The sequence below is a fragment of the Odocoileus virginianus genome, unplaced genomic scaffold (assembly GCF_023699985.2).
Source record: "Odocoileus virginianus isolate 20LAN1187 ecotype Illinois unplaced genomic scaffold, Ovbor_1.2 Unplaced_Contig_24, whole genome shotgun sequence".
NCBI lineage: Eukaryota > Metazoa > Chordata > Mammalia > Artiodactyla > Cervidae > Odocoileus > Odocoileus virginianus.
The window spans coordinates 1,257,741-1,281,561 of NW_027224341.1; the positions used below are offsets into that span (position 1 = coordinate 1,257,741).

At 37.9% G+C, this 23,821-nt stretch overlaps 1 protein-coding gene across 3 annotated transcripts in view; it reads right to left on the reverse strand.

The window, feature by feature from the left end:
• Nucleotides 1-23,821, reverse strand: part of CYB5R4 (cytochrome b5 reductase 4) — a 98,802-nt gene that overhangs the window by 13,194 nt on the left and 61,787 nt on the right. For all 3 annotated transcript variants that reach the window (XM_070464462.1, XM_070464461.1, XM_070464460.1), the window contains 4 exons: nucleotides 21,752-21,874; nucleotides 8,904-9,044; nucleotides 7,073-7,225; nucleotides 218-368 (listed from right to left, as the gene is read on the reverse strand). In XM_070464462.1, coding sequence (XP_070320563.1) covers nucleotides 218-368; nucleotides 7,073-7,225; nucleotides 8,904-9,044; nucleotides 21,752-21,874 — 568 coding nt within the window. The remainder of the gene's footprint in view (nucleotides 1-217; nucleotides 369-7,072; nucleotides 7,226-8,903; nucleotides 9,045-21,751; nucleotides 21,875-23,821) is intronic.

A 23,821-nucleotide genomic window follows, 5' to 3' on the forward strand; every position in this document is an offset into this window, starting at 1 on the left:
TGGAAACTCTAGCCATGAATCAGCATGAATGTTTTTCAGTGCCAATTAGGTAATCAAAGGTATCAAAACTAAAGGAATCAAATGAATAAAACAGCTTAGAGGAGAAAGGGATGAGGACATGTCTGTTGAAGTCCACTGAGTTTTTAATTGATTTAGAATACCTTCTACTAACCTAACAGCCTCAAAAGGGATAGTAATTAAATGTAAAATGACATACCTGAGACTGGGTATATTAGTCAAAGCATAATTCAGTACTTTAACCATTGGTGTGAAGCCTGTTCCTGCTGCCAATAAAAACAGATCTTCCAGTTCTTGGAGCTGGCATATTATAAAATTGCCCTCAGGATTGCTTACAGAAACAGAATCTCCTACACAATGAAATATACATGAAATCAGAAAAAAAAAAAATCAGAAAAACTCAAACAGAACACTAGGAGAAGCAGGTTGCATAATTATCAGAATACATCTCAGTTTTCAAGGAATGTAAGCAGTTTTAAGAATATTCATTAGGCCCCCAAGTATGTCATTATACTCAAATTTTCATTATAATCAAATTAATAATAAGGTTTGATTAAACTTATTTCCAAACATTATTTTCCTAAACCATCTGGAGTCTCTAATTTATAAACTACTGCCACAAATTATCAATAAAGACTTGATTGCTAAATTATTGATAAAACTAAGTATTTCAAAAGCAGAGTCTGTGTATACCTGTCTTGCATAGTACAGAGTGGAGAATATATATATATATATATATATATATATATATCTCACTACTTACATACTGATTCTTAATCATAGTAATAAACCTAGTAGGAGAAAAAATTGAAATAGAAATACTTTCTATATGTTATTATTATCTTTTTACTGTTAATGTTTTAATTACAAAAGTTACATTTCCTTACCAAAGAACATTCAAAAATACACAAATATATAGCAATAAAAATCACTCCTAGATACTGTTAATAATTTGAGAGAATTCTTTAGCCCATTTTATTTTAATTTTTTTAGTTCAGTTTATTTTATTCCCTACTCCCTTCACTGAGGTTACGTCATACATTTGTAAAACAGATTCATCTGACACACTCTGCATTCCATCTGGGATTCCCTGACATCACCAAACACAAGTTGCAGAACTCGCATTTTCTTCGGAAAGTTTTATATTTTTTTCACATAGTAAAATTCACTCTGCATGGTCCTTGACAAATGCATAGTCATGTGTCCACCATCTCAAGAGCATACAGAATGCTTCTATCATCCTAAAAATTCCCCTTTGTATTCAACCCCTCACCTCACCCCTCACAACTATCTGTTCCATTCCTACAATTTTGCTTTTTCCCAGAATGTCATATAAATGGTAAAATTGTACAATTTGTAGCCTTTTGAGCCTAGGTGGTTTTGCACAGCAAAATGCATTTTTTAAATATTATTATCTTATGTACTAATGTTTTCTTAGCTCAGGCTCCCTAGACAAGAAATAAAAACAAAATAAACAAATGGGATGGACCTAATCAAACGTATAGACTTTTGCATACAAAAGAGACTCTAAAAAGAAAAAAAGACAACCTACAGAATGGGAGAAAATATTTGCCGATGATGTGACAGACAAGGACTTAATCTCCAAAATATACAAACAGCTCATACAACTCAACAACAAAAAAAACAAACAACCCAATGGAGAAATAGGTGAAAGATCTTAGTAGACATTTCTTCAAAGAACATACAGATGGCCAATAGGCACATGAAAAGATGTTCAACATCACTAATTATTAGAGAAATGAAAATCAAAACTACAATGAGGTACCACCTCACACCAGTCAGAATGGCCATCATTAAAAAATCTACAAACAAATGCTGGAAAGGGTGTAGAGAAAAGGGAACCCTGCTACTCATTTGGTGGGAATGTAAATTGGTACAGCTACTATGGAAAACAGTGTGGAGGTTCCTCAGAAAACTAAAAATAGAATTATCATATGGGCCAGCAATCCTATGCCTGGACATATACCTGGACAAATCAATCATTCAAAAAGAGACATGCAGCACTATTCACAGTAGCCAAGACACAGAAATAATCTAAATGTCTAGCAACAGATGAATGGATAAATGTACATATGTACAATTGAGTATTACTCAGCCATAAAAAAGAATGACATAATGCCATCTGCAGCAACATGGATGCAACTAGAGATTATCATACGAAGTGAAGTAAGTCAGAAAGAGAAAGACAAATATCATATGATATCACTTATATGTGGAATCTAAAATATGGCACAAATGAACTTATCTACAAAACAGAAACAGACTCACAGACGTAGAGAACAGACCTGTGGTTGCCAAGGGGGCGGAGGTGGGAGAGGGAAGGACTGGGAGCTCAGGGTTAACAGATGTAAACTATTATATACATAGGATGAATAAACAACAAGGTCCTACCATATAGCACAGGGAACTATATTCAATATCCCGTGATAAACCATGATGGAAAATAACATTAGAAACAGAATGTCTCTGTGTGTAACTGGGTCAGTCTCTGCACAGTAGAGACCGACACAACACGTAAACCAATGATGCTTCAATAAAAATATCTTTAAACACAAGTGAAAAAAAAAAATAAAACAAGAGCCATTCCGAATTCCTATAAAAACAAAGCGTGATCAGAAACCATACTTGGGGCGCACTACTACTGAATCTACAATCAAAATAGTTGAATAAACCCTTTTCTGGTATGCAACTGATATAATCTCTGTGCACCACTCAGATAAGAGAACTGTCTTTAGGACATTTCAGAAATTTTCAATGTAATATTAAAAATAAAAAATAAAAAAATAAAGCTGTCCATACTTTAAAAAACAATTTCAAATGCTCTGGTTTATTTTTAAATGCTTGGCTGCTCATCTCTTTTCCCTTTCTTGTCCATGGCAGGATAGTAAGAATTGGGTAGTAATTGATGAGTTAAACATTAGAAAGTAACAGAAGCTCCCTGTTATAATTTGAAAGGAACCATGAGATCAGAATATCCTCAAGAAAAAGTCAGCTGTTTGTTTACTAAAGAAGCCTCACAGAATGATATTATCTTCATAACTTCTGTCCACAGTCCAGTCTTTCCAATGTCATAAAATTGATTAGACTCAGGCAAGGACCTGCTGCTGCTGCTGCTAAGTCGCTTCAGTCGTGTCCGACTCTGTGCGACCCCATAGACATCAGCCCACCAGGCTCCCCCCGTCTCTGGGATTCTCCAGGCAAGAACCCTGGAGTGGGTTGCCATTTCCTTCTCCAATGAGTGAAAGTGAAAAGTGAAAGTGAAGTCGCTTAGTCGTGTCCGACTCTTAGCAATCCCATGGACTGCAGCCTACCAGGCTCCTCCATCCACGGGATTTTCCAGGCGAGAGTACTGGAGTGGGGTGCCATTGCCTTCTCCGAAGGCAAGGACCTAATACTACTCTAATTCACAAGAGATTGAAGCACACCTGCCAGAATGGCAACAGATTTTCAGCCAGACTACCTGCATCTAGTGATCTGAGCTCCATCCAGGGTGTCTCATTCCCAGGGCAGGAGGATAAAAAACTGGACCATTTGGAAGGCCAAAATAATTATATAAAATTGCTTGATGAACACAGAATTGAAACAAAGTGGATAGTTTGATAAGGTAGCTCCTATAGGTCATAATGGAGTTTCATGAGTTATCATGGTCACGCCAGTATACAACCCTCTAAGGGGCACCAGTGTCTGCGCCATGAGAGCTCCCCTAGATGAAGTTGAAGAAACAACCTGACCTTACTATTTCAGCTTTCCTTTTGCATGCTGTAGGCTGACTCTCCACCCTGTTCTCTGATACACAATGTCTACAGATAGGTTATAATACCACTGGTTAAGTTTCCACCTTCTATATTACAATTGTGCTGTCAGTCCTTCACGAGGTGGTATCACCTTCATCAGATCTGCAGGTATTCCAAAATTCTATAGGTTCACATTTATGTTCAATATTCTGATTTATGTAACCAAAGATGCCTCATCACATCTGTTACATGTTAACTGCTGAGCTTAACTTTCAGATAGCAATAAATTTTTTCTATTTCCAAATTTCAACAATCTATTCCACTTGATATAACTACTAATGTGGTCTTAAAGGGGGAAGGGCACATTTATTATTAGGCAAAAGGCAGTGAAAAGTTGAAGACACAGAAAAAGGAGTAAAACAGTAAGGGAGGGAATATCTAAATATTGGTAGATTTCATTATAGTCCCTTTATTAATTCTTTCAGAGTACTTTTATTGAGAGCCCATTATGTGCCAACTGCTCTGCTAGGTATGGGAAATACAAAGATAAAACAATCTATACACTTAAACTCAAAGTCCTGTAAATAAGAAATATTATGTATTCTTATCCTAGAGCTATGAACAAAGTTCACAGTTACTGAGGGGTTTCTTAGTCACTGAGGGCTTCAGAAGAGGAGGGACGTTTCAAAAAGGAAGTGATATTTTTAAAAAATACTAAAACAAAGGTACTTGACAGGTAGAAAGAGGGTCAGTGGGCATCCTACAAACCTCATGTAGCCAAGAATGAGGACGACAAACTTGCGGAGCCTGAGTAGCACAAGTGTTCTGTGTAGTGAGAGGTGAAGCGGGAGAGTTTAACAAGGTCTTCATAGGCCACGAAAAGGGTGTAATCAGTTAGGTAATGGAGACCCACCCAAGGTATCAAAGCTGCAGAGCCACATGATTAAATTGATTATCAGGACAGGTATGGATAAAGAACTGGAAAATGCAGCTTAACAGTAAGATACCAGTTAGAGGCAACTGAGAAGAGACCAGTTACAGATCAAGAGAGAGGTGATGAAGGATTGATCTAAGAGGTGGCAGAAAGGATGGAAAAGACAGGTTAAAAAGCCACTGGGAGGTAGATTCATCAGAACTTAGTCACTGACCGGACTGGGAGGAAGGCAATCGTTGTCTGAGGAGGCCTTAGACAAGAAGAGAAGTGAAGGCAAAGGAGAAAAGGAAAGATATATCCATCTCAATGCTGAGTTCCAAAGAATTAGCAAGAGAGATAAGAAAGCCTTCCTAAGCGATCAATGCAAATAAATAGAAAACAATAGAATGGGAAAGACTAGAGATCTTTTCAAGAAAATTAGAGGCACCAAAGGAACATTTCAAGTAAAGATGGGCACAATAAGACAGAGAAACAGTATAGACCTAATAGGAGATATCAAGAAGTGTCAAGAATACACAGAAGAACTACACAAAAAAGATCTTAATGACCCAGATAACCACAATGGTGTGATCACTCACCTAGAGCCAGACATCCTGGAGTGTGAAGTCAAGTGGGCCTTAGCAACTATGAACTAATCACTACGAACAAAACTAGTGGAGGTGATGGAATTACAGCTGAGCTTTTTCAAATCCTAAAAGATGATGCTATGAAAGTGCTATACTCAATATGCCAGCAAATTTGGAAAACTCAGCAGTGGCCACAGGACTGGAAAAGGTCAAGTTTTCATTCTAATAACAAAGAAAGGCAATGCCAAAGAATGTTCAAACCACCGCACAATTACACTCATTTCACATGCTAGCTAGCGAAGTAATGCTCAAAATTCTCCAAGCTAGGCTTCAACAGTATGTGAACTGAGAACTTCGAGATGTTCAGGCTGGATTTAGAAAAGGCAGAAGAAGCAGAGATCAAATTGCCAACATCCACTGGATCATAGAAAAAGCAAGAGAATTCCAGAAAAACATCTACTTTTGCTTCACTGACTATGCTAAAGCCTTTGACTATGTGGAAAATTTTTCAAGAGAATACCAGACAACCTTACCTACCTCCTGAGAAATCTGTATACAGTTCAAGAAGCAACAGTTAGAACTGGACAGGAAACAACAGACTGGTTCCAAATTGGGCAAGTAGTAAGTACATCAAGGCTGTATATTGTCACCCTGCTTATTTAACTTATATGCAGGGTACATCACGTGAATCTTTGATTAGATGAAGCACAAGCTAGAATCAAGACTACAGGGAGAAACATCAATAACCTCAGAAATGCAGATGATACCGACCCTTATGGCAGAAAGCAGAGAGGAACTAAAGAGCCTCTTGATGAAAGTGAAAGAGGAGAGTGAAAAAGTTGGCTTAAAACTCAACATTCAGAAAACTAAGATCATGGCATCTGGTACCATCACTTCATGGCAAATAGATGAGGAAACAATGGAAAAGAGTGACAGACTTTATTTTCTTGGGTTCCAAAATCACTGCAGATAATGACTTTAAATTGAAATTAAACTGAAATGAACATGAAATTAAAAGATGCTTGTTCCTTGGAATAGCTATGACAAACCCAGACAGCATGTTAAAAAGCAGAGATATTACTTCACTGACAAAGGTCCGTCTAGTCAAAAATGTGGTTTTTCTAGCAGTCATGTACGGATGTGAGAGTTGGACCATAAAGAAAGCTGAGCACCAAAGAATTGATGCTTTTGAACTGTGGTGTTGGAGAAGACTCTTGAGAGTCCCTTGGACTGCAAGATCAAACCAGTCAATCCTAAAGAAAATCAGTCCTGAATATTCATTGGAAGGACTGATGCTGAAGCTGAAGCTCCAATACTCTGGCTACCTGATACAAAGAACTGACTCATTGGAAAAGACCCTGATGGGAAAGATTGAGGGCAGGTGGAGAAGGGGACAAGAGAGGATGAGATGGTTGGATGGCATCACTGACGTGATGGACATGAGTTTGAGTAGGCTCCAGGAGTTGGTGATGGACAGGGACGCCTGGGTATACGGCAGTCCACAGGGTCGCAAAGAACTGGACACAACTGCGTGATGGAACTGAACTGAACTGAATGGGAAGACTCAGGGAAGACTCAAGTCTCCAGATGGGGTGGAGGATGAACAGATAATATTCTACCAAGAAGCAAAGAACAGATGAGGAATATGGAAAGAATATGGTGAGACTAAGAGAACACAACTTTGGCTGCAGACATGGTGAGTTTACGATATTTGACAGATTCCACAAGGAAATAACCAAAGGAGAGTATCATATGTGATCCAATCTAGAACAAAATCTAAATTAAAAAAAAATACTAACCAATCTGAAGCTGATCAAGCTCCGGTGTGAAGAATCCAGCAGGGTAGATTTTGATCAAAAAGTAGATGTATATATTGTTGGGAAGAACTGGTTCCTTGAACTCTGAGAATAAGGAATCAGATACAGGTGTATATGGCTTCACAATTTCAGTACCTGGAGAAAGTCAAAACAAAGAAATTCAATTCTAAAAATCTAAACAAGTGAAGACGAAACATAAAAATGTTATGATGCTATCAGTATATATTTAAAACTGTACCTTTAATGTGAATAAAGTTCTAACTATATTCTATATGTATATAGCACATGTCTATATACTCCAAGCCAATGTGTGTTGAAATAATTTTAACAAGTCAGTAATTCACCATAATGTAAATAATCTGTTTTTACTAAGTGTGGCATAAAATGATAGGACTTTATGTTATGTTATGTTATTATGTTATTATGTTATTATGTTATGTTAATAAACTTAAAATAACCATCTATGCCATCAGCATACAAGCTTTGTAATAGGCCACAACAAAAATAGCATCAGAAGTTTACACAGAGATACAAGGAGATATTTACACAATAATTTTAATTATATACCAAATTTTTAACAATGAAAACCGATGACCAATGGGATCACTTGGGTTCCAGGAAGGCATGAATTTCACTTTTTACTTTGTATTTTTGAATTATTTTAACAATTTATCATTTTATGTATTACTTTGATAACTGAAAAGAACACTAATCCAACTACTACTAAGAATATAACAATAAAAAACAGGGTAAAATTAATAAGAAGCCATGTTATATTTTAGCTAGCCAGAATCTAGAGAGGAGTCAACACATTTGAAAGACCAGAATTTTATACATGGCTCCTTCACATATATGAAATTAACTATGTGTAAATTATATACAATACTTTGACAATAAATACACTGGGGAAGATATCAGTTATTGAATAACTTGGCATTAGTGATGATGAAGAGAAAAACTTAACAGCATGTATCATACACTATATTTATCAAATCCCGGCTGGTAGTCTGTGAAGCTACTTGCTGGAAACACTAGGACTGACATGGGAATGTTACCTTTTGCAGCTTCAACAAGTTAAGAAGATATTAGACAACAGGTGGAAGGGTATTTAAAACAAGTAAACGAGGTAATTTGGGGTGAAAATAAGGGAAAGAGAATTTATACAGTAAGGAATACATTTACAAGAGCGTCTTATACTGGTGGCACATGCAAGGCAATCATCTATAATCATCCACTCATTTTCAGCTTTATGAATTCAACTTCATAAATGACCCTGAACTTAAAAGTGGCTAATAAGAGTTGCTAGGATATGTTTCTGGAGCTGTCTTCACAGAAGACTGTGTGCTCTGTAACTTCTTTCTTTTACGGCTTTGTTAATAACAGATTCCCTGGTGGCTCAGTGGTAAAGAATCCGCCTGCCAATGCAGGAAAACACAGGTTTGATCCCTGGGCCGGGAAGATTCCCTGTGGAAGGTAACAGCAACCCACTCTAGTATTCTTGCCTGGGAATCCCAAGGACAGAGGAACCTGGTAGGTTGCAGAGTTGGAGACAACTTAGCAACTGAACAACAAAAGTAATAAATTACAATGCTGGTGGCGCTGTCCCTGTGACGAGTGACAATTTCTTTGCTCCGCACCGTGATGCCGCATAGCTAGAGTTCCCACTTGCAGGCACCCTGCCTCCACAAAACCAGAATCGGGCTATCACAAAGACCAGCTGCCCAGAAACGTTTCACTAATAACCTACATGGGTGCTTACATTAGTACTGATGACAAACTCCTTACGGAAGAAAACGTTTCTGCAAAGCCTCACCTGTAATAGGCAGCTTGAGGTAAACGTGCTGCCCAACTGGCACCTGAAGATGTGCGCTCGGTGGCAGCATCAAGCAGAAGAGCTTCGTATCATGAGTCACGTTTTCCTTGGAAACTAACTGGCACTTTCTGTAGAACAAACCTAGAAAGAAGTTCATTTTCTCTTAGTGACAAATAAATCAGATAAGAAGTACTCTCAGACCCACTACTCGAAAGCACAGATTCAGCTTTTGCTCTTTAGTGAGCTGGAGTTTCACTAACAGGCCTATGACATTAAAAGAAATTCGTCGCTATTTTGAAAATCTTATAGTGTTTGTTTTTTTCCATTTTACTTCCTGACATATCCATTTCCTAAAACCTGTAAATACTTTTGTAATTTGAAAAAACAGCTCTATAAAATGAGTGTTATTTGCTCATGTCTGTTATTATAGCATATTAAAACCATTACAGTCTAGGAAATGAAAGCCTAGTTTTTTCTTCCTAAATTTACTTTTTAAAAGAATTTCATCCTTTATGCCTTTATCAATAGCTATACAATTAAACTGTAGATGTGAAAAATAGTTAATAACCATCAAAGCTCATTTTAAATTCTTTTCTTATAGAATGGCAAAGTCCTGAAACTCAAGTATTTAAAGTTTAACAATACCAGCATTATTTAATAACTTATAAACATTTCTTTGATAAAGGCAGGAAAATATACATTCTTGTGTCTCTGTATGTGTGTTATATATACACAAACAAAATTTATATGTATATAAATTATAGGACATTTCAACAGTCAAAATATGATTAAAGCAAAAATAAAAAGGTTAATAAGGGTATAAGCTCTGACTATCTGGAAAAATTTAAAGGAAATACTGAAGATGCCAGGTTTTGTACTAAAATACAAATAAAAGGAATCAAGTATTTCTATAAATACTGGAAATATCTGAAATTTATATGCTAAGCTCAGGAAATATATGCATACAGAGTAAAATAATACCATTGGATTGGAAGATCTTAATAGAAGTTCTGAAAGCATGAATATTTTCACTGGAAAATTCTCCTTTGAATGTAAACAGAATACCAGAGTAGACTAATGACACTGATTTGTTTCATAATTTCCTCTTTTTTACGAAACAGCATTCGCAGAGATGTATTAGGAATTAATCCTAATAAAGCATATTTGGCCATGTGAAGAGTCGACTCATTAGAAAAGACCCTCATGCTGGGAACGACTGAAAGCAAAAAGACAAGGGGGTGGCAGAAGATGAGATAGATAGCATCACTGATTCAATGGACATGAATCTGAGCAAACTCTGGAGGTACTGGAGGTCAGAGGAGGCTGGCGTGCTGCAGTCTGTGGGGTCACAAAGAGTTGGACACGACTTAGCGACTGAACAAAGACAATAACAAAGCATCTTATTATTCTAATTATGCTTTTTTTAACCTAAAAATATTTAAGTAGGTAAAGATTTACTTCAGACCTTAGCATGTGAAGGCCCTACATCGAATAATCAATGGTTAGTAGAAAACTAAAATTCACACAGAATCCTAAGAAACCATTTTGGCCACAGTTTCATCCAATTCTCTTCTTCCCTTTTTGCTTGGTCTCCAAAGACCCTGGTCACTACATCTTTCTACCTGCTACCATGGTAGCTCAGCATGCACATAACCTTAAGAGTGTATCGTGGCCACAGCAAAACTTAGACAAGATCATGGCCAAGGGTACCATCCCAGAGTTATACCAGAAGGCCTAATCCAATGCTAGATTGATGAAGGGTCAAAGGAGCAAGGCTCTCACCCATAAGAAATGAAAGGTTCAGGTGATCTCCTTATCCCGTCCTCTAGACCCAGAGTGGTAATATTGGGTGGGCCACAGAATTCGTTCAGGATTTTCCATAAGGTGTTATAGAAAAACTGCAACAGATTTTTGGACAACCAGTATGTGATGAGGGCTTCCCCTGTAACTCAGTGGGTAAAGAATCTGCCTGCAATTCAGGAGACCCAGGTTTGATCCCTGGGTTGAGAAGATCCCCTGGAGGAGGAAATGGCAACCCACTCCAGTATTCTTGCCTGGAGAATCCCATGGACAGAGAAGCCCAGCAGGCTACAGTTCACGGAGTCACAAGAGTCAGACACGACTTACACGACTTAGCGACTAAATTACAATATGCGATGAGACCTCCAGGTCTAAACACATGAAAGTTATAAGTCAGACAAATAGCTGTTAAATAAAATAAGCTCTATGCTGTACCCTGAAATGTACCTTCATAATGCCCCTTTAGAAGGCTAGGTTCAAATTTAGGATTCGTGAACTCCTCAGACTTCCATGCGGGAAGAAGGCAGGGGGACGAGAGCTGCACCCCCAGACTGTCAGTGGCCTGAACCCTGCTCTTCTCAGCCCCGCTGTCTGACCTTGTGTGGATGTGGGGACACTAGCCCATACGTTCAAGCTTATCTACTTGCTGTCCCCATAACTACCTTGGCCACTTCTTGAATATGCTTCCCAGGTGGCTCAGTGGCCAAGAATTGCCTGCCAATGCAGGAGACGTGGGTTTGATATCTGGATTGGGAAGATCCCCCAGAAAAGGCAACGGCTACTCACTCCAGTATTTTTGCTTGGGAAATCCCATGGACGGGGGTGCCTGGTGGGCTATAGTCAATGGGGTCCCAAAGACTCAGAAACAACTTAGTGACTAAACAACAATTTCATAGGTAGAAGTGGATTTGGGGTCATTTGTGCAGGGAATTCTGGGGCTCCAGATACCCGGAGTGCAGTGATTAAGGAAAGAGCCTCAAATCCAGGGGGACAATTCCTCGCCTTGCACACTCCTCACCCTGTGAGGGATGTGCAGCTGGTGGAGCGCCCTTGTGCTATTCTCCAAGCACGGAATCCAGGGTAGGTGTCCCCTGTGAAAAGGCCTAGGGGCCACAGTGCTTTCCTCTAGTCAAATCTAGTGCACACCCTCTGATGAAAAGACTCATTTTCAGACCTGACAATTTCACCTCTAGCTTTTGTCAGAAAGGATTTGTTCCAGTAAGTCTGCATCTCTTTGATTATACTTAAAACACAAGGCAACTTTGGGCTACAATGATGCACTGGCTTTCTAGACAGAGAATTAACGCAGTATTCCTGCTATTTAACACGGCGAAATACTGTCAACATCTTTGTGTTAGTCGCTGAGTTGTGTTTGACTCTTCACAACCCTATGGACTGTAGCCTGCCAGTCTCCTCTGTCCATGGGATTTCCCAGGCAAGAACACTGGAGTGGGTTGCCATTTCCTTCTCCAAGGGATCTTACTGACCCAGGGATCGAACCCTGGTCACCTGCATTCAACATCGTACCAATAAAATAGTAAAACTGCCATAATTTCAATGGGACATGCTAACGATAGGTTCTAAAAGACTTAAGAAAGATTTAAGAATGCTTTCGTCTTTCACTCTTTCACTTACACTGTAGAGAAGAGACAGTCACATAGGCACAGACCCAAAACATGGAGATAAAGGAAGATAAAGCAGATTTGTTGACCTGAGTCAGAATAATGCTGATATTAAGGTGTCAGGTTTTTGGTTTTATAAGCATTAAAATGAGAAACTGAAAATAAATATGAGATGGTGAAACAAAAACACAAGACAGAAAAATGTTTGTTCAGAAACCTAACTTCTTTTTAAAAAAAAGTCTTAATTTTTAAATTGGAGTACATCAAAGTGATTCAGTTATATACATGTATACATGCATACACACACACACACACACACACACACATTCTTTTTCAGGTTTTTTTTCATTACGGATTATTACAAGTTATTGAATATAGTTTCTCGTGCCACATAGTAGGTAATTGTTACCTATTTTATGTATAGTACTGTGTATCTGTAAATCCCAGAATAAATCCTTTTTAAACATACAAATAATGTGGAGATACTCAGGGTAACACTGAAACAATGAGGATAATATGGTAATTTGGGCATTCTTTATTCTTCTTTTTGAAAAGAAACTACAGCTTTCCTTCTAGAGAGTAGAATTTCACAAGGCAAAAATTAAGATAAAGTTCAGTGGGAGAGAGCTGTGAAAGAGCTCTGGATTGGGAGTCCACACCTTCCTGTTCTAAGTACTTTTTTTGTTTTTTTTGGCCATGCCATGTAGCACGCAGGACCTCAGTTCCTAGAGCAGGGATTAAACCCAGGCGCCCCTGCAGGGGAAGTGTGGAGTCCCAACCACTGGAATTCCCCTAGTGTTCTTTCAAAGCACCTATTCACTCTCATTTTCCCTGCTGGAAACAGGGGCTAACAGAAGTAACATAGTTTGCCCAAGATTATAGGGTCACTAGAGAAGATGTGGGATGGGGGAAGAAGTTATGAGAGTTTCTTGCCCCAACTCACAAGCCTTGTTCAAAAAGTTTGAGAACTACCGTTCTAGACTAGTACATTGTCCTTTAGCACCTTCCTCATTATTTTAACCAGGTCGGTTCAAACACAAATATTTATAGACTATCCCCCCACCCTTTACAACTCCCTCAGTTCAGTTCAGTTTAGCTCAGTTCAGTCGCTCAGTCATGTCTGACTCTTTGCGACCCCATGAATTGCAGCACGCCAGGCCTCCCTGTCCATCACCAACTCCCGGAGTTTACTCAAACTCATGTCCATCGAGTCAGTGATGCTGTCCAGCCATCTCATCCTCTGTCGTCCCCTTCTCCTCCTGTCCCCAATCCCTCCCAGCATCAGGGTCTTTTCCAATGAGTCAACTCTTCACATGAGGTAGCCAAAGTATTGCAGTTTCAGCTTCAGCATCAATCCTTCCAATGAACACCCAGGACTGATCTCCTTCAGGATGGACTGGTTGGATCTCCTTGCAGTCTAAGGGACTCTCAAGAGTCTTCTCCAACACCACAGTTCAAAAGCATCAATTCTTCGCTGCTCAGCTTTCTTTATAGTCCAACTCTCACATCCATACATGACTACTGGAAAAACCATAGCCTTAATTAGATGGACCTTTGTTGGCAAAGTGATGTCTCTGCTTTTTAATATGCTATCTAGGTTGGTCATAACTTTCCTTCCAAGGAATAAGCATCTTTTAATTTCATGGCTGCAATCACCATCTGCAGTGATTTTGGAGCCCAAAAAAATAAAGTCTGACACTGTTTCCACTGTCTCCCCATCTATTTCCCATGAAGTGATGGGATCAGATGCCATGATCTTAGTTTTCTGAGTGTTGAGCTTTAAGCCAACTTTTTCACTCTCCTTTTTCATTTTCATCAAGAGGTTCTTTAGTTCCTCTTTGCTTTCTGCCATAAGGGTTGTGTCATCTGCATATCTGAGGTTACTGATATTTCTCCCAGCAATCTTGATTCCAGCTTGTGCTTCTTCCAGCCCAGCGTTTCTCATGATGTACTCCCTAGTAACTATTTAATGTCCAAATTAAAGAACCAGTACAGCAAATCACCATCTCTCTCAGGTACCTCTCTTCTTCAACACACCCAGAAGGACACCTTGGGATTTCATCATGTTATTCAGAACCGTTTGCAATTTAAAACTTATGAGTTATTTCTGGAATTTTCCATTTAATATTTTTGGACTATGACTGACCAAACGTAAGTGAAACCTCAAAAAGCAAAGCTGCAAATAAGGTGGGTGGGGGTTGGGGGCACTATATTTGTCTTTAACTCTGATCTCGAACATGGGGTTCCTAATACCCTGCTAAATTCCTAAGTAATAAAGGAAAACTAGGAACATCTTTGTTCTCATGTGGTGACTCTGGATGGATTCCTGGATGGGGGCTGGTCACCAGAAAGACTGAGCTATGGCCAAAAGTTTGGGATTTCCTGCTCCATAGCCCACCCTCTGGAGAGGAAAGAGGGGCTGGAAATGAACTTACGCAGAAGAAACAACAAAGCTTTAGTTATTATGTGCTTTTATAAGTATTACATAGACTGCAATTTTGCTGCTGTTTTTAAAAATTATTCAGCCTTTGTACTAATTTTGATAAGGCATTCACTTAACCTCTCGTGGTTGCTGTTCAGTCGCTAAGTCATGTCTGACTCTCTGCAACCCCAAGGACTGCAGCATGCCAGGCTTCCCTGTCCTTCACCATCTCCTGGAGTTTGCCCAAACTCAGTGATGCTATCCAACCATCTCATCTGACCTCTTGTAATATAGCTTTATTATCTTCACTCAAACCACTCTTGCATATATGAGTAAGAAAATATTCATAACACATCTTCAGACACCCAGGATGATAAATGTGTATGGGTACATGCTTTTTCCATATACTGGGGTAAAAACTAATGAAGCAGTATTAGTAAATTGACAATAGAGCATAGATTCCTTTCTGTTTTAACTATTAATATTGCTATTAAAAATAAATTTGAAATGTATTCAGTTCTTTTACTACCTTACCTAGACTGATGTGAGCTGAATCTCTCTTTCAAAGTGAGGATTTTGTAGAGTTAAACATCAGTGTTAAGCTAAGAAAAAGGCAGCTTTTCTTCCAAGACTAGGTTCAATGGTGCCCTTAGACAATGAGACCCATATTGTTTAGTAAGGTTGTCACTAGATTTGAACATCTCTGTGCTTATCACCTTGCCTCAGCTCCATAACTAATAATTCAGTCAACATACATTAAAGTGCTTGAATTCTAAGTTATTAAACTTCTTCTATTCTGTCTTTTAACACAGTAAATAATTTCTTACTTATTTAAAGCCTGCTTCATCTATTCTGTGTTTCTTCATATTCAGGCCGTTCTGCTAGAAATGAGAATAAGATAGCAACATGATAAAGCATCTTATAGTTACCGTGCAAGTGACAACTTTACAAATCTGATGGGCTGAGCAGACAATTTAAAAGCATAAAGTGCTGTGAAGCTTTATTTGCTAGCCGTAAGATTCTCTTATTTTCCAGTAATTCTGAATGACTGTTTTAGGCAGCAAAGAAACAGGCTGCACAGGCAAGAAAGGGCTGGGAAGGGGTGAGGGTGGTTCTTTATACACGGACAAGAAGAGCTGTTGTTCCTTATGACAGCGAACAGCTTGCCTGCAGAATCCCAGGCCCCGTAGAAAGCCTCAATTAAGTGACTGCTCACAAAGTGTCAACAAGCACGTTTACAAGTACAGACAGCACTTCTGGATGTGTAGGCATGTGGCATTAGCAATTAAAAAGCCCTGATGAAAGTATAGGTCAAAGCATGCAAAACTGCCATTTTTCTAGGTAAAAAATGAACAGCAGTGGTTTCATACAGTTCAGCATGATTTAAAAACACCATTATAGATTCTATATATATTTAATCTAAAGGCTTATAAATGGCTGTTGACATAACAAAATTATGACACAACTTTTCAAAATCTTGTTTATCCTTTAGTATCTCAATATACATTTACTGAGCTGTTATCAAATATACAAAACAATTGTGTGATGATCTGAGTCCCCATATTAAAGGCAATCACAATTAAAATAAATTTTTAGGCTGGGTACAGAAATAGCAACCCAATATTCTATTAGTTTCTGACTCTTAGCAGATGAGTTTCTTAAGTCATATCACACACACACACCACACCACACAAATACTCACTCATAATCTTCATCTTTGAGAAGAAAAAAATAATTGGAAGTGCCTAAGTTACAAATGGTAATCTGGTTCTATTCATACAATTTAATTTATCAACTGTTAAACCTGGATTAAAGGTAAAAAATGAAGTAGTTTCTCTGCTCTGATTATGTTCTTTGCTATATTCAAATCTTTTGTGTAAGTAAACTCTAGATTTGACACAAGAAGGTATTGCATTAAAAGTCTTCAAGTTACATGCTTAGTTTCAAACTTAAATTTTTTAACTAAGAAAAAAGGAAGAAGTCAGCATGCTAATATCATAAAAATTGATAATTCTGGTAATACACATTGAAAATCTAGGAACCACATGATAGAGTAAACATCTGAACTTACTGACATCAGGTTAAATCATAATATTTTGATGATGTAAGTATTCAGCTTTGCTAGTGCAGAAAATAACCTATAGTTTTTGTCATGAGTTAGGAAAGAGAAAGGACAAAGAAGAAATGAATCTGTGTTAATTTAGGCAAATAAGTAGAAAAAAAATCCCCTAAACTCTGCATCATTTTCCAAAGGAGAAAATCCAATTCACTGAAAAATACAAGCGTGGCTCCAATTTCACATAAGAAAGCTAAAGCAAACTATGGTGGCTCACGACTCAAGCCGAAATTTATGGCAGAGATGAAAGAGTTCATGGAAAGCCTCAGGAAATTATAGGGAAGAATACTTGAACAATGTTCATTCGAACTATTTCTAAATAGAGGTCAACCGTGGTTCTCAGTATCATTTATTTCTAGGTCTTAGCTTTTATCTGGTTTGCTATGATTTTTCAATCACTAGAGAGTCAGATAATTGCAGGGCAACAGATTTTACCTTAATAATATCTTTTTTTCATTTTCATGGTCTTTTATGTGTTCTCTTCTGATCTGTTGCATCTGCTATTATTCCTCTCTTTTCTGCCTACCTTATACCATGCAATTGAGACCTCCTGCTCTTGGAAAATGAATCTATTTGACCTTTCCCACATATGGCTTACATTTTCTTTCTTTGCCACATGCAAAAGGTCTGGCACAATAAGTACTCAGTAATGATATCTGGAAAGTCCATGATTTTCTTTTTTAAGTCACTTTCAAAACTGCTTGAAATTCACCTTCATTCATGGAGAGTCATTCAAGGTCAGACTGATCTGCATCTGTTCACTTAAGGTTACCTTAAAATATATTCAAGTTTGCACTAAGTAACTTCCTCTTATTGGCCTATGTCTTGATATAAGTATTCTTTAACCCCATGTTTATGTATGTTCTTTCTTCCACCTAGGAAAACGATCCTGATGCCATTTATTTGTTACATACCACATACCTAAAATAGCATTCCACACACAATAAGTATTCAAATGCAGCTACCTGATACTCTTCTGAAAATTAAAATATTATCTACAAATATATTTTTATAGTTTTAAATATTTAAAGATGGTAAACTGAATATATGCAATTATTTTCTTCCCTAAAATAAAAGCAAAGATGGTGTTGGTGTGTGTGTGTGTGTGATAGTGAGAGTGTTTGGTTGTTTTTTAAGGCATAGCCTGTAAGGATAGAAAGAACTTACTCAGTTAACTGGAAAGTTAAAACCCAAACTAGGCATACAAAAAGCCAAGAATCAATCCATCTGTAATACAAGATCTCATTAAGGCTCAGAAATCGGCAGGACCAATTATGTCCGGAATCAGAGGGAAGGCAGAGCTGAAACTGCTTTCCGGATTGAAGTTCACTTAAGAAGCCTAGCTGTCTCCCCAGCCCCACCTTTCTGAAGTCTTTCCCTATTTCACACAGCCACAGGCTGATTCTCTATTATTCTGGAAAAATATCAGAATTTTGCTCTCTTATAGAGGGCAAAACAAAGGGTCTCTGGATTGTGTATGACTTACAGGCTGAACTGTGTGCATCTCAATGTTCACAGTACTAGAGAATGCAACTATGTTGTCAGGAAGCATTTAACGAGAGACCTCCTGTGTGCTGTTTTGGATCTGTCAGGAACCCTCTGGTCCTTACTGATTCCTGAATATTCAGGAATTAAGAGGAGAGGCATGCCTTTCCCGGGGCTGAGGAATCCAGGCATTTCTCATTACAGTGATAAGTACCCTCTTCCTTTTTATGAGCCATACGGTAAAAGGTGATTGTTTGCAACTCTCTCTTTGATAGGGATCGTCTTATGTTTTGTAAGTCTGGAATTTTAATCTTTATCTTTGCTGAGAATAACCACCTTGTAAGACAGTATATGTGCCCACGCCCTGTTGATTAAAACACCTTTGCTCCATCAGAGCTTGGGTCCCCGTGTCTTTCTTTCTTTCTTTCTATTCTTTCTGTCTTTCTCTCTCTATTTCTGGCTAATTCCTTGGAGCGCGGAGGCCCGCTGAGCTCACTTTCTTGCCCGGGCTTCTAAGACCCTCTCGAGAAGGCGCACTGTGCCTTCACCCACTCGAGAGGGCGCCTGGTGCCTCCGTGCAGCAGCGCGAGCCCTAAGAACAGGGCTCTATTGGCTTTCCGCGTAAACCAGGGGATATCAGCCTCTTTCTCTCTCTTACTTTCTTATTGTCGACACTGGACCACCAGGTTCCGCTCCATTAAAGGACCAACACTGTATTAGGAAATGGGGTATTTTATTTTATTTTATTTTTTTTAAAGTATTAAAGTTAATTTTATTTTATTTTACTTAGATTTTCTTAAATTTAAATTTTTTTTTTATTAGTTGGAGGCTAATTACTTTACAATATTGTAGTGGGTTTTGTCATACATTGACATGAATCAGCCATGGATTTACATGTGTTCCCCATCCTGATCCCCCCTCCCTCTCCGCCTGATCCCTCTGGGTCTTCCCAGTGCACCAGGTCCGAGCACTTATCTCATGCATCCAACCTGGGCTAGTGATCTGTCACCGAGGAAACCAGATCTGAAAGAGACACGTGCACCCCAATGTTCATCGCAGCACTGTTTATCATAGCCAGGACATGGAAGCAACCTAGATGTCCATCAGCAGATGAATGGATAAGGAAGCTGTGGTACATATACACCATGGAATATTACTCAGCCATTAAAAAGAATTCATTTGAATCAGTTCTAATGAGATGGATGAAACTGGAGCCCATTATACAGAGTGAAGTAAGCCAGAAACATAAAGACCATTACAGTATACTAACACATATATATGGAATTTAGAAAGATGGTAATGATAACCCTATATGCAAAACAGAAAAAGAGACACAGATGTATAGAACAGACTTTTGGACTCTGTGGGAGAAGGCGAGGGTGGGATGTTTCAAGAGAACAGCATCAAAACATGTATATTATCTAGGGTGAAATGGGGTATTTTAAAAAGCAAGTTAAAAGGAGGTCATTTGGATGGTCCCTAGTCCAATGAGCCTGATGTCCTTGTAAGAAGAGGGAACAGGGACAGAGATGCAGAGGGAAGAGCATGTGAAAACAGCCATCTGCAAGCCAAGGAGACACGTCGGGAGAAGCCAGCCCCACCAAACCTCAGTGTCAGACTTCAGCCTTCAGACTGGGAGAAAATAAAACTTCTATGATTATCCCACTAAGTCTGTGGTATTTTCTTATGGCAACTTTAGTAGACTAATACAGGGCAGTTGACAAAACAAATTTTAAAAAGGAAGTTAAAATTTATAGATACCCCTGCCTTCTTTTCCCATGTAACTTTTGAAATGTTGGGTGCAAGGTAGAAAATTGTTTAGAGACTCCAGCAAAACACTGGCATCAGACTTTTCTGATCCAGCCACACAGCAAATGTTTCTTTTCTGATCCAAAGAAAGGAACCAGCGACAGAGAGAATGTTACTGTCAGCAAGGAAGGCCCACACACACAGTTTCCAACCAGCTTTTAGAGTTCAACCCAGAAATACACGCAGTCAAGGATCAGCAGACATTCAAAGGAAGCATCTAATATTAAAGACAGACTAAAGTGAGGCTAGGCTACACAGGGAAACAAAAACTCTAAAACACTATTAGTAATTCTTAAAAAGCTAAGAGAACGGAGTAAATAGGATGCTAAAACAAATAAAGAAAAATCAAAAGAATTCTCTGAAGTTAAAAATATGATAGCATAAATGTTACTGAACAGCAGTTAGAAGACACAGCTGAAAACAACTCCCAAGAAGTAGAACAAAAGGACAAAACTGAAAATGAGAGAGAAAAGACAAGATAAATAGAGAACTGGTTAAAAAGGCTTAAAATAAGAACACTTCTAGGGACTTCCCTGGTTGGTGGTCCAGTGGTTAAAATCCCACCTCCTAATGCAGGGGACATGGGTTCCATCCCTGGTCTGGGAACTAAGATCCCACATGTCATGGGGTGACCAAGCCATAGCTACTGAGCCTGCACGCTCTAGAGCGCAGCTCCTCAACAAGAGAAGCCACTGCAACGTGAAGCTGAGCGCCGCACTAGCCAAAGCCCGAGCACATGGATGAAGAGCAGGCGTGCCACATCAAAGGACCCAGTGCAGCCAAAAATAAACACATAAAAAATAATATATATTTTTAAAAAGTCTTAAAAAAAAAAAGAACACTTCTAAAAAGTAAAAGCAGACCATGGAGGGAAGACAGATCAGTACTTTCCAGACACATGGGTCTTAAGTTTCCATAATGGAAAGATTAGCACAAAGGATGACCATTTGGCACAAAAGTTGAAAACAGACCTCCATTAAGGTCTATCAAACTACGAAATTTCAAAACACTTGGAACAAGAGGCAAATCCTACCAATTGCCAAAGAAAACATGGAGTGTATTCACTTTGTGAAAATTCATCAAGTGGAACACTTATATCATGCACCTTTGATGTTACACTTAAATTAAAAGCTCTGAAAAATAAAGGAAGAAAATGAACGGTATTATCTTTAGGAAGTAAACTCAGAAACTGGTTTACGTAAGCATAGAGGCGATAAACGTGCCTTCTCTAACAGAAAAAAATTAGATGTGCCTACAGGGCATAAACTTTACTTGTTTTTGCACCTTTTGTAAAAGGGAACTTGGAGGAGTGAAGGAGTGAAGGAATGAAAGGTCTAAGTGGGTATTCTCCATTTAGCTATCATTACTTAATGACCCCATTATGCCTAAATATTAGATGGTAGAGTCAGAAATGTAATCTCTGTTTAAAAAACTAAAAAAGGAGGATAACAACCCCAATGCCCCATTTCAATTCCTTAGAAAGAGATACAAGGACCCTTTGGCTCACTGAAAGTGGCCCTCCAAATTCTGGTACAACTGAGCCACTGACATACATTTTCATGAACCCAGGACTTAAAATAACAGCATAGTCTACCTGTATCTTTCTTTGGAATAAATGAATTATGATTCTCCAGGGGATGACCAAGGCGTTTCCAAGAAGTATTCTCTTTTTTCTTCAGGACGATCTCTATTTTTCCCACATTCTCAACAACTAGCACTGAAAAGAAGATAAACTCCATTTGTATTCATTGATATTAAATATGAGAGTTTATTTTTAAACCAGTCTTTCTCAAACAACCCAAATGTCCTGATCTGATCTGAATGACATTGATCATTACTGAAATAAATAAAATTTTTGGTACATATAGATCAAAATTGTTTATGCCTTATATGATGGTAAATCCAGTTTATCTTAAATTCAGATTAACTCCTTTCAAATTAATATATCAGGGGCCAAACTAATACATAATGCTGGTTTTCATACAAGCTCAAATAGAGTCATGGCAACTAACACACAGCTTTAAAAAAAAAACCTTAAATATACAAACTAGCCATTGAATGAATCCACAAAAGCAAATTTAATTTATACTCTATTAACATTTCTTGGGATCTGAGAGAGTCGTATGAGTGAATTCAGTAAACCAATACTGAGCTTAATAAACAGAAAAGGCTCCAGGAGAATGAATCCCTATAAATTATCCTTATAATTATCAATCTTTGATAATTAAAAATCTTTAATATTATCTTTTTATTTTTGAATATTTGAAATAGTTTAGGATATATGAATATAAATAATAAGCTTTAAAAGGTGATTATATTTTGTGAATTAAATGTTTTTAAAGATTTAAAGTATATTTCTTTTTGCCTTTAGAAACAATATTATTCTTCCTCACTATAAACATAAAAATCAGCAGCAATTTAATAACTTTTAAAGACAGAACAGTCAGATGAATTCAATTCCATGGGCACTGATTTGAAGCTTAATAAACATAAAAAGTCCTTGACTTCAAAGAGCTTGATTAATACGATTTATAGAACTTACTACGGTGTATACAGAAGAAGGGAGGTACAGAACCAGTGTAAGGTAATCTCACAGTGTTTGAAACAAGAAACCACATATATACGAATATAGAATGGAATATTATTCAGCCTTAAAAAAGGGGATCCTGATAGTTGCAACAATCTATGATAAACCGAGAGTGCATTATACTAAATGAAATAAATAAAATAAATAAGATAGAGAAAGACAAATACTGCATGGTATCACTTATATGTGCAAATTTAAAAAAAAAATTCAAACTCATAGAAACAGTAGCAAAACAGCACCAGGCCTCAGGAGTGAGGGGACGTAGGAAGAGGCTGACAAAAGAGTATGAGCTTTCAGCTGTAAGGCGAATGAGGTCTGGAGATCTCATGTATAACATGATGACTGTAGTTGATGACACTGTCTTGTATTATTGAAATTACACACAAAGGTAAACCTATGAGATGATGGATTGTGTGAATCTTCACAATGTATACCTTTATTGAATCAACATCTTGTATACTTCAAATCTTTAAACAGATCACAATTTTGTCAATCATATCTCAATAAAGCTAAAGAAATAAAAACTACCATTCTCTGATGCGTCTCCTACTGTTAAACAGCTGTGTAAAATCCATTGTGCATTTATATGTAATGATATACATAATTTAATATGCTTTGGGTCTCCTGCATTTCAGGCAGATGCTTTACCATCTGAGCTATCAGGGAAGCCCTTGTTAACATTAAATATTTATATATACACTTAGAAAAACTTGTCTGGTCAAGTATATTTCTACAAGCTACATGTCAGGAGTAGGGCAGGAGGGGAAGAACGGAGACAAGAATTTTTTTTCTAATGAGAGGAAATGAAAAGGGCAAAGATGAATAGGGAAAAGGAGCAAGGGGTGGGAAGAACTGAAACCACAGGGAAAAGGTATATGTAAAAATTAACATGTATGTTTATATGAAAACATCATATCCCTGTTCTGCAACATGAAAATATACATATGAACAATAAGACAAACTGCTGTCCCCTCATACATGTGTATGCATATGTCTGTATATGTACATATATACATTACATTGGTAGCTGTCCCCCTATAGGTGTGTATGTTTGTGTGTGTGAGTATATGTACATAC